The sequence below is a fragment of the Hirundo rustica genome, chromosome 11, assembly GCF_015227805.2.
Source record: "Hirundo rustica isolate bHirRus1 chromosome 11, bHirRus1.pri.v3, whole genome shotgun sequence".
Taxonomy (NCBI): Eukaryota; Metazoa; Chordata; class Aves; order Passeriformes; family Hirundinidae; genus Hirundo; species Hirundo rustica.
The window spans coordinates 3,189,377-3,200,458 of NC_053460.1; the positions used below are offsets into that span (position 1 = coordinate 3,189,377).

The 11,082-nt window shown below is 45.1% G+C and overlaps 1 protein-coding gene across 1 annotated transcript in view; it reads right to left on the bottom strand.

Annotated features, from left to right (window-relative positions):
- The window catches only part of USP10 (ubiquitin specific peptidase 10), a 47,027-nt gene extending 41,413 nt beyond the window's left edge, over positions 1 to 5,614 (bottom strand). The window contains exon 1 of the mRNA XM_040075344.1: positions 5,521 to 5,614. Coding sequence (XP_039931278.1) covers positions 5,521 to 5,541 — 21 coding nt within the window. The 5' untranslated portion in view covers positions 5,542 to 5,614. The remainder of the gene's footprint in view (positions 1 to 5,520) is intronic.
- Positions 5,615 to 11,082: the final 5,468 nt, after the last annotated feature.

An 11,082-nucleotide genomic window follows, 5' to 3' on the forward strand; every position in this document is an offset into this window, starting at 1 on the left:
GGCATCCCACTCCAACAAGAGAAAACATCTTCACACCAGAAGCCTTCACTTCTTTGTGTGAATGATACATGACTTTCGTATTTTGAGTTACAGTGGCAAATCCATTGCCAGCCTGCAACATTTCACGGGGCAAAATGAGGCAGGAAATCTGTGAATCACTAGAGCAGGTTCTAAATGTTGTATGAAAAAACATGCCCAGTGCACTGAGGGAATAACTCAGCTCTTTCTGCTGGTCTGCTCAGTGGAGTTCAAACAAAATAAGAAATCTTTCACACACTGAATTCTTTGAAGTAAACCTACTTTCTTGTATGCTTTTTTAAATGCATCTTTTCACACAACCTTTAGAGACATGCTCTTCTTTACAGCTTCTTACAGATCATGTATTTTTCTTTTCCACTTCAATACTCAGCCTCACTTGGGGTATTTACTTTTTTAACAAAGTAAAAAAAAAAAATGCAGATCCCTTAAGTGGTTTTCCAGTTTGTGTTAACACTGCCCTCGATGGCAGCTCATCTCTATCCCTTTCTTTCCTACTATAATTCCAATGCAAACAACACACAGATCTTCTTTTAAAGCTTCCATCCATGATATGAATTCACATACAACACTACAAGAAGCAAATTCCCCAAAGTGCTCCTGAACATTTTCTTTCCTACGGCACTGACATTGGTGACTACCACAGAATCTCAACAAGCCTTTCTTGATTTGAAGAACAGATGTTTTTTTCACCAGGTGTATGATTCAAAGAAGCCTTACACAAACACTTTGTTAGGGCTACTGTGATTTAATCTTCCCCCTGCCTGACTACAGGTGAAAAAACCCCCAGACCTTGTAGCACACACTGAAGATCAGTAAATCGTATGCTCTCAAACAAGGAGGAAAAGTTCTTAAACATATTTAAAATATCAAGAACATCTGGAAATACATTAGGTATTAGAGAGTCAAATACAAAATGAAGAGACTAATGTACTTCAAAGTTTTCCTCTATTAAAGCATTAATGAACTTATTAACATGAGCACTAACAAAACAGAATCCTTTTAAGTGTTTTAAAAATAACCAAAACAGCCCCATTGTTGGAAATACTTAAAACACAGTCTTAAATACGCACGTTGAAATTTCATAAAACCAAAATAGGGTTCAGAACCCCAATTTTAAAATATCAGACTATTCTATTATGGAATGTCTGAGTATACAAACACACACACATGTACACACACACACTTTTTTCACCATGAAGCATAACCCTTTGTTCCCTAATCCCCAGTTGTATGTTTAATGATCACACATAAAACACTCCCATCAGAAAGAAAAACCGCAGTTCCAGCATGTTTAATTCTTTGGAAATGAACATCAACATTGCTGAAATGGCATTAGAGTGACAAATGACTATAATCCAATGGCCCAAGGCCAGCAACTTCTATTATAACAGATTTGGCAGTTTTGTACGACACAGCATGTTGTGTGTCGATCACGAAACAGAAACGAGACTGCTCAGTTTACCTATAAACAAAACCCCATTTAACTCTATGAGTATTTTAACAGCTACATGAATGGAAAGACCAGTACGTCTGAGCAACTGCCTACAGAAACTGGATTTATTAATAGGTAAATGGCTGGATCCATTCTAAGAAGTCTCCAGATCAGTGCTATAGTCTAGAATGCACAGCATAAATAGCAGTGATTCACAAAACCTGTGGGTTTTTAGCCTATTTGCATGCTGCCATATAGTTCCAAATTTAAGTTCTGTGTCAGTTTTCCCAGACTTCCTTTTTTAAGTCAACCAACCCACATTCACCCACTTTACTCAGTGTGGATTCACCATTCACATTTTAGAAAGGCAAATGATCCCTTCTGGCTACCGAAACTCCCAGCTTCAGTTGCAGCCTGAATTCCCAAGATCACGGAAGCCCAGAGTAACTACTCACACCATGGGCTAAAGATGAGCCCAGACCCTCCTGAGCAATGAAAAAGAAGTGGGGAGAGACAAATCCAGCCTCTTCAGCCCTTTAACACAGGGAACAGCAACTGAGCAGCTGCAGCAAGATGGGGCATTCACACACCTCCCTCCAACTGCACTCCCCAGCAGCCCCTTCCCACAGCCACCTTTTATTTTGTGTTCAGGGTGTCCCCCGTACCCAGTGGATTTCACAAACCTGACAGAATCCAACTGCCCCATCCCCAAATGCCTCTTCCTGCCCGTGAAGATGCTCCAATGCTACGCATACGTGCACAAGAAACTCATCCAGCTGCCTAACAACCATTTTTTGGACGTTATTTTTCGAGACATCGATTTCCTAACCACCACAAACATCAGGCAAGGCACTGCAAAGGCAGCACAGCACAAATGCCTGCAGACTGCTGCTTTTTTTCCTTTTCTCTTTTGTCTTCTAGAAAAGGCCCTGGCTTAAGGAGCCATCAAACTACACCCTGCCAGGGAGCAGCCCTCCAAGGCGGCCATAAAAGAGGCAGTATGCAGTGCAGTATTTCAGGGAGTCAGGTTGCATGCCATGTTCCAGTTCTGCTGGTTGCCAGGCCAGACACAACCTAGGGAGGATGAGCAGCCTTAGGAGCTCGTTCAGCTTTTTTTCTCTCAGCTCAAAACCGCCTGGTTTTCACTTCAGCTGCGTTTGGGGGCAACGTGGCACATTTAAAATGGCACCGAGTTCATCTGACACCACAGTAAATGGTGAAAGAACAAAACAAGCATAAATGATTCATTCTGCTATGGTATCCTTTCTTCTGCTTAACTTGTTTTCACAGGATTTAGGAATGGTGCGTCTGTATTAATTCCTTCTATGAAAAACAATAGAAAAAGTGGCTAAAACAACTGTTTAAACAGTTCCTACAGAGTTTTACTCTTTGCAAACAGGGAAATAGTTTTTAAGCTGTCTTTTTTTTTTTTTTTTTTAAAGAGATTTTTAGATGCCCTTGATGACAAGTGGTTTTAACTAGATCAGCTTAACATCTTTAGTGTCATGGAGTGATACAGCAGGTTTACTTCTAGCTCACCTTAAAAAAAAGGACAGACTGTGAATATAGTCAGCACACACCCAGCAGGGCAACAGCAACACTTAAACCTCTCATGAGATGATTATGAAATAGTGACATGGAACAGAGGTACAAACCACCAGCAATATCTGAACTGTGCAATCAAACACTTCTGTGCTTGCTGAGCTGGCCACCCAAAATCAATGTCCCTTTGGAAATATTCGATACGATGGTGTTTCGGGATTCATTTGTCACAATGTGCAAACTGACTGATGAAATATCTCTGCCCACCATTCCATGAATCCATCCACTGGCAGAAGTCTGACTCTGCATTTTAGCAGGATTTTCTTGAAGATGTTTTTTCCCCTGTGTGACAAAAAATTCCTCAATCATGGTACACCCAAATTAGAGATACGGAATAAGAACACACTTTTGTCTACTTCTGCATCACTATGAACATAATGACTCAATCTTATTTATCTTGTACTCAAAACAGGCAACTTTTACCAAAGCTTGCTCTTTTTTTCCCACTGATCTGTAACACCACCATCCTAAAACAAAAAGGAAACACCTACATCTAAAACTGCATCCCTGAATTCATCTCCAGGCTTTTCATCCTAAAGGGTCCAAAGCAGGGTTACTTTAATTCAGCAACACAGCAATGTTCTGATAGATGTACTCACATAAATCCCAGACAGCATCTCAATAAACTGGTTAAATTTGAGGGGAAAAAACCCCAAAATAGGTTGCGTTTAATAACATGAACAAAGCATTAGCTAAACAACATCTTACAAATGTGCTTCCCAAATATATATGTTCCATGATATATACAAGCTATGTAATACAAATAATAAATTATACCTTAAGCAGCAGCCTCACAAGACCTAAAAATACACCTTTATCTACAGAGGGGGGTGATTTAAAATAGACTATGCTTGAGTTGCTACTGAAGATGAATTCACAGCCCAGCTTTAATTTCAGCTGTGGAGCACTTCACCATAAATTAAATCATCAGCCTAACTTTTTTTTTGTTTTAAAGTACACCAACATAATTATGTACAGAGTTGGACAACAGACCAAAACGTGTCCTTAATTCCTCCAAATCATGAAAAAGCTGCATTTTAACCCCCAAGCTTACTAAACTGACCACATGCACTGCTGAGGGGGGAGAAAGCAAGGAGTGAAACAACTCCTGAGTCGGACACTGAATCCTTCTGATGTATCTGCATTCCAAAAATCATTCGCTGGGACAGTAAAAAAAGGTCCAAGAGTAAGTGAGTTTCCTTCACTCTGAAATGAAAGGACACAACACACCTTGAAGGACACAAAATTTTAAAATTTCTCTTAAATTCGAAACAAAGTCCAGACACTGCAGCTGCCTTAAGAACACCCACATTAACAAGAGCACTCACTTTTTTTTTCTCAAAATAAATCAAGCTGGACAAGAAACGTTGGTATAGTTTTCACCGATTACAAACTTTTCTTAATGGAAAAATCAGTGTCATTGCCATCACTGCACAACTTCATTTAATGCGTAACTTCATTCAGGAAAAAAAAAACCTAAACCGCAAAGAACTCATAATAAAGCATGGCCCTGTCTGAAGTGACTTACATTTTATGAAATGTGCTTTCTATGACAGAAGACACGAAGCCTTAACAAAATTAAGTTTAACGCCACCACAGTTTTCTAAACTTTATTATTTTCTAAACAACCAAGTCGCTCCAAGTCTTGCAAATAAAACACTTCAGTGCCTCACACGCTTTTCCTTACATTCCTGCTTTCGACCTCATTGGGAGAAAAGCTCTTTGAGAGGAAAACCTTAAGGGAAAGAAACAGCGAAGCGAACCCATTCAATCATTCGCTCTAAGCACACACTGGATTAGCCCAGGAACCGAGCTGTAAACTTCCAGCGAAAAACCACCACGACTGCAGTTTTTTTTCCACTCGGTGCACAAATCTCCCGGCTGGTTCAGCCAGTGGGATACAGGGAATCCGCACACGCATCCCCGTGCACGGCGATCTTGCAACACTCAGCCCTTTGCACCCCGATGCGCCGGGGTTTATCGAGTGTTTGGGCGGGGGGGAGGGGGGAAGGATTAGTTTACAAATCTCCTTATTCCCATCTCGTTATAGAATCGTTTCTGCCTCTCCCACCCTCCAAAAAATTAAAAAAAAAAGAGGACCCGGAGCGATGGGCTCTGTCCGAGCCACCCTCGGGCGGGGGCTCGGCACCGACACCCCCCACCCCGGGCCCCGGCGTGGCGACACCGGCACGGGAGCGCCGCCGACCCCCCGCGCTCCGGACCTCTCCGGGATGGGAATTCCGGCCCGGGCCCGCCGGATCCGCCGTCCCGGCGGGCAGCCAGGCCGCCCCACCGCCCTCAGCACATTCAATGAACGTGCACAATCACCCTGGGCCTACTCCCGGCCACCACGCTCCCCCCCCCCACCCCGGGGCCCGCCCGCCGCCGGGAGCCCGGCGGGGTCCGGGCGCGGTGCCGCAGAGGCTGCCCGCGGGCCCGGACGGTACCTGCGCGCCGTGCAGGGCCATGGCGCCCCGCGTCCCCGGGGAGCTCGGCGGTCCCGGCCCCTCACGCCGCCGCCCCCGCCGCCGCCATCTTCTCCCTCGCACGCACCAGCCGGGCCGGGCGGGCGGGCGCGCGCCGCACCGCGCATGCGCCGTCCCCGCCCGCCCGCTGCGCGCGCACGGGGCGGGAGCTGAGGGCGCCGAGGGAAAAGGGCGGGCGGCGGCGGCTCCGCCTCCCTGAGGGGAGCGGCGCGGCCCCGGGCGGGAAAGCGGGCGAGGAGCCCGAAAAAGCTTCCCTGGAACACCCCAGCGGGCATCTCGCCTGTGAGAGGCTGAGGGAGCCGGGCGGGTTTAGCCTAGAGAAGAGAAGGCTGAGATGGGGGGGGGGTCTCGTTAATGTATGTAAAATAATCGCCAGGGCGGGCGCCAGAAGGATCTCGGAATCGTGGCATGGATTGGGTTGAAAGGGAGCTTAAAGATCGTCCAGTCCTGCCATGGTCAGAGACGCCTTTCACTATCCCAGGTTGCTCCAAGCCTGGCTTTGGACACTTCCAGGGATGGAGCAGCCACGGCTTCTCTGGGCATCCTGTGCCGGGATGGTGCCAGACCTTTCCCTGTGGTGCTCAACTAACAGGGCAAGCAGCAATGGCCATAAACTAAAGCACGAGAAGTTTCAGCTCAATGTGAGGAAGAATTTCTGTTCGCTGAGGGTGGCAGAGCTCTGGAACAGCTGCCCAAGAAGGGTGTGGAGTCTCTTCTGAGGGAGACATTCTCACCCCACCTGCTCCAGATGTCCTACCTTGGCAAGGCCGCTGGACTGGGTGATCTCCAGAGATCCTTTCCGACCCAAATAATTCCGCAATTCCTTGATTAAGTTGGAAAAGCCTTCCAATACTATCGCGTCCAAGCTGTGGCCAATCCCTACCTTGTCAGCCAGCCCAGAGCACTGAGTGCCACATCCCGGCATTCCTTGGACACCACCAGGGATGGTGATTCCACCACCTCCCTGGACAGTCTGTTCCAATGTTTAGTCACCCTTTCTGTGAAGAAATTTCTCCTAATGTCCAAATTTCATTTGTAAAAGGGCACATGCCAAGAGTCACTCTGGCAGGTGACAGGTAGGACTGCAGGCCCAGATGATGCCAGAGCAAAGCTGTCCAACTCTGTCCCAAATAACCAGGGTGGGAATGGCTTCAGGGTTTGTATCTAGGAAAAAAAGAAGAAAAAAAAAAGGAATGACTAAGCCAATCTCATGATTTTGAGAGGATTGAGTCATAACGATACTGAAACCCCCAGGCAAGAAGCCATCAAATTAATCGCTATTTTTTTTTTTTTTTTCCTTAAACAAAAGTCCTGCAAAAGTCCGGCCGGGAAGCGAGTGATAGAGACAACTTTATATCAGCGAGAAAGGTGAAGAGAAGAAAAGGAGGAGGACAAACAGAAGAACTTTGTATCTTTGGCTGTTCACAGAAAGTGAGGAGAAGATTCCTCCCCGTCTCCACGACAAGGACACGTCCCTCCTGTTTTGTGAAGTGCAACACTTACTTGTGCTGATGACAGTAAATGATTTTGTCTATCAGCTTTTACCCTTCCAGCTGACACACCCAGCTGCCGCTCCCTCGCTTTTGTCTCTCGCAAGTGTTGCTGTGCTGTCCTGAGGCAGAGAACCAGCAGTGAAAATGGCTGGTTAATATTAAAAAGGAGAAACAAAAAAGGGAGACAAATGTTCAGGCTTTTTGCATACAGCATTTCAAACGTCTGAAAGCCCCTCTCCCCTCGGGAGTCTAATTTACAAGGTAAATAATGGAGTGAAAACCCTTACGTAGCTCGTAGCTCGTCTGGTTGAAGGCAAAATTCCCTTCTGCCCACAACGCTGCCTAAGTAAACTGACTGTTTCAAAATACAAATGAGCACAGTGTCTTCAGCCTGGAAAGCAGAAAATTCAATACCAAAACTGTTAAAACCCAGAGCTGAGGGTGAAAACTGAGAAAGGATGTCACTGTCTCATTTAGCAGCATGCTAATAAACGGGTTCAATTTTATCCCATCTTAGTATAGTTTAATTATAAAGTCTGTTAACATTTTACCATAATATTGCCTAATAATTTAAGGGGTTTTTTTTTTTGTAATACCGTGTTTTGATGAAACTTACTTGCTGCAAAGTTTCCACCTCGGTTCTGTTTTATTAATTTTTGCTGGTTTTAGTGGCCTGTTATTTCATTACTGCTTTCACTGTATAAATTAGTTATATTATCTTACATCCTTTATGCCAGTGGCTGTGAATTATCCCTCCAAATCAACGAGTTGCTTTTCCAAATTAAAAAACAAAACAACAACAACAACAAAAACCCCAGTGCCGTATTTTTCTTTCTGCGTATGCACGTTCTTAAGATTCATGGAGTAATGTTCCTAACAACATGTGAATTTATCAAAAATAAACGAGGTCCACAGCTGTGGAAATAAAGGATTGTCTGAGAGCAGCCCGGGAGCTGGATAAACTGGGTATCTGGCTCCAGGTGCTGCTGTAATTGCTCTTATCCTGCTGGAAATGCAAACTGCTGGGGACTCCGTGGGATTTCACAAGGTCATGAGATCCCTGCTCGTGACAGTGCCCGGGAGATGTGTACTCCTGACTTCTGAGCGCTTCTGAGGATGGCTTTGGGGGAGTTGAAGCACTCGGGACCCTCACACCCGCTTTCTCGGGGATGGAGGGAATACTGTATCACTTCAGGAGGTTTAGTGCTGTCCTTGTAGAGTTCCTCCTGGTGCCAAGAGCTTCAGGAGCTCCCAGGAGTCTTTTTTCAGAGATGCAGAACCTTTATCCCAACAGTTTCTAGGTCCAATAAGGGCTTTGTCTACATAAAATATTTTCAAGCAGCAGTCGCCTTCCCTGGCTGGATCTCAGGGACGGTCAGTTGGCTCACACTAAAAATAAGATATTTAAGTTCTCAGTAGAGAACCAGCCAGCTCTAGGTCAGCATCAGAGATTGTGGAATTATCAACCTTAGTTATCTTTTTTGAACTTTCTGAGCCCTAGGCCAGCAGCAGGCACTGGGAGTGGGCAAAGGGAACCTGAGAGCAGAAGGGCAGGAATGGTTCTGCAGGTGGAAGACTTCAGACAGGTAGCACAGGACACGAACAGCAGCTATTTAATTCCAAAAACGGCTTAATGCAAACCTGACTTCAAACTCCATACCCCTAAATTTGCTGATGTAAAAAAGCTTAAGCATGGGCTAGTCCACATTTGAAACTTTTAGTAGATCATGTGGGTGCTTGACTCAGTGTTTCAATTATCTATGCAGAACGTCTGGCTAATTAGTTGTGACTTATTCATCCTTATCTTAAATATAAGTCTTCCCTCTTCTCATTCAATCATCTCTTTCAGTTCTGGAGTGTCAAAAGAACAAGCAAGTCTCCATCTCACCTTCCTCTCATGTTCTGTCACTGAACCCATCATCATAAAAACAAAGGTTTATCTTTTCCCAAAGCTATTCCAAGTTCCAGGAGGAACTAAAAAATGTGCGTAGCACCAATAACCCTGTGACTGGGCTGTGTCCTCCCTGTGTGGAGTTACCAGCAAGGAGGAGGAAGCTGTGAGTAGCTGAGTGGTGAAAGAACCTCTCTGTCTGCCCTGACCTGATCCCTGAGACTCCCCAAAGCCGTAAGTTCATGAAGGAATAATTAGCAACTCGCTCATTATTGCATTTATGAGAACTGAAATAGCTCAAGAAGCTGAAATAAAATAATATTTAAAGCCTGTCACACCAGCTTTTTGTTTTGTTTTGTTTTACTGGTCAGAGCTTTGCTAAGACATACCAGCAAGGGAAGAATCACAATTCAAATCTGGGCTTGTTTTCTGCAAGTTAAATTGCTCTCAGAAAGAGTACTGAAGGTTAAATTATTTCTTTACATTCCCTAGACACACAACCCCTTTTTCTTCTGTCACGCAAGAATCCAGAATCCTAAACAGCTCCCAGAAAATCAGCAGTCTTTGGAAGAAACCACTGAAAGCAGTCTGATCTCTTACACAGAAAGACATCAGCACATTTCCCTCAATTTAAAATTTCGACTCGAGAACAAAAATATTTCCATCTTCTTTCTCAAGCCATCAAAACAACTGCATCTTACACCAGGCTGAAATTTTTCCTCAGGGTACCTCGAGGGATTTGTTATCTAACGTCAGAGTTACAGGCAGCAGCTCCTTCACACGCCAATGCCGCCATGCAGCCATGGAAGTGTGGGAAGAGCAAACCTGAGGGTTTTGGTAGCTGCTTTGTTTCAGGTAAAACAAGCTTTCTTCAGAATTTGGCAATGGGAGCCTTTTTAAAAATGAGGTAGAGCAGTAGTTATTTTTCCCTGGGGCAGGAAGAAAGAGCTGTTCTTCCTGGCAAGAATGAAATGCTTCGCAGAGCTTAGGGATGAAGGCAGTGGGATGTGCAGGTTCAGGAGCCAGGCTGAACCAAGGGGATACACCTTTCCTCTACCAGCCCAATTTCCTCACCAAGAGGACTGTTCAGACCTCAAAACTCAGAGCAGAAATCCACTCGTGTCACACAAATTGTCCCTTTCATTTTTCAGAAATTCCGGCACACCAATTCCCCAAAGCCGTGCAGCGCTGCAGAGCGTGGGTGATCTCCAAGCTCCCTGTGCTGTCTGCTGACACTTCCCAAGGGATGAGCAGCCACATCTGAATCCACATCCCACACTGAGGAGGGATCAGCCACGTCTGGATCCACAACATCCCAAATCCAGGGATCCACAACATCCCAAATGCCAGACCGTGCCTTTAGAAGTGCTCCCTGCCATAGGCTTGGAGGTACAAATGGGGATCCCTTGTTCCTTTAGTAATGGAAAAATCTTCTGGCAATAACAGGTAGGATCCCCCAGAGATCTCTAATGACACAGGATATCACTCACTCACAGCCTCTGGCTTTGGCATTTTCCCCAACACAGACCAGGGGAAACAAGGCTTGTTTGGATGAACAGGGAAGCTGTCTTTTGTTCATGCAATAAAGTTTAATGTTAAGAAATTATAAATTGGTTATCGACACACCATTAAATAAGGTCTTTGAAACCGCCCTACAAACTGGATTGGATCTTTTGTCAGACCTGCAGAAATGTGAAAGGGAATTTCATAGAATCACAGAATGGTTTGGCTTGAAGGGACCTTAAAACTCATCTTGTTTCACCCCCTGCCATGGGCAGGGACACCTTCCACTATCCCAGACTGCTCCAAGCCCCAATATCCAACCTGGCTTTGGGCACTGCCAGGGACCCAGGGGCAGCCACAGCTTCTCTGGGCACCTGTGCCAGGGCCTCAGCACCCTCACAGGGCAGAATTCCTTCCAATATCCCATCCAACCCTCCCCTCTGGCAGTGGGGAGCCATTTCCCCTTGTCCCTTCTGACTGTCTGGAGCAGAAAAATGCAGAAATGATGAATTACCCAAATAAGTTCTATTTCTACTTCCTATTGTTAAATTTACCTTCCTAAATGAAAATATTTCCACCATTATGAATTTCACTGAAAAAAAATGATTACAGGATTATTTTTTTTTTTCCAATTAA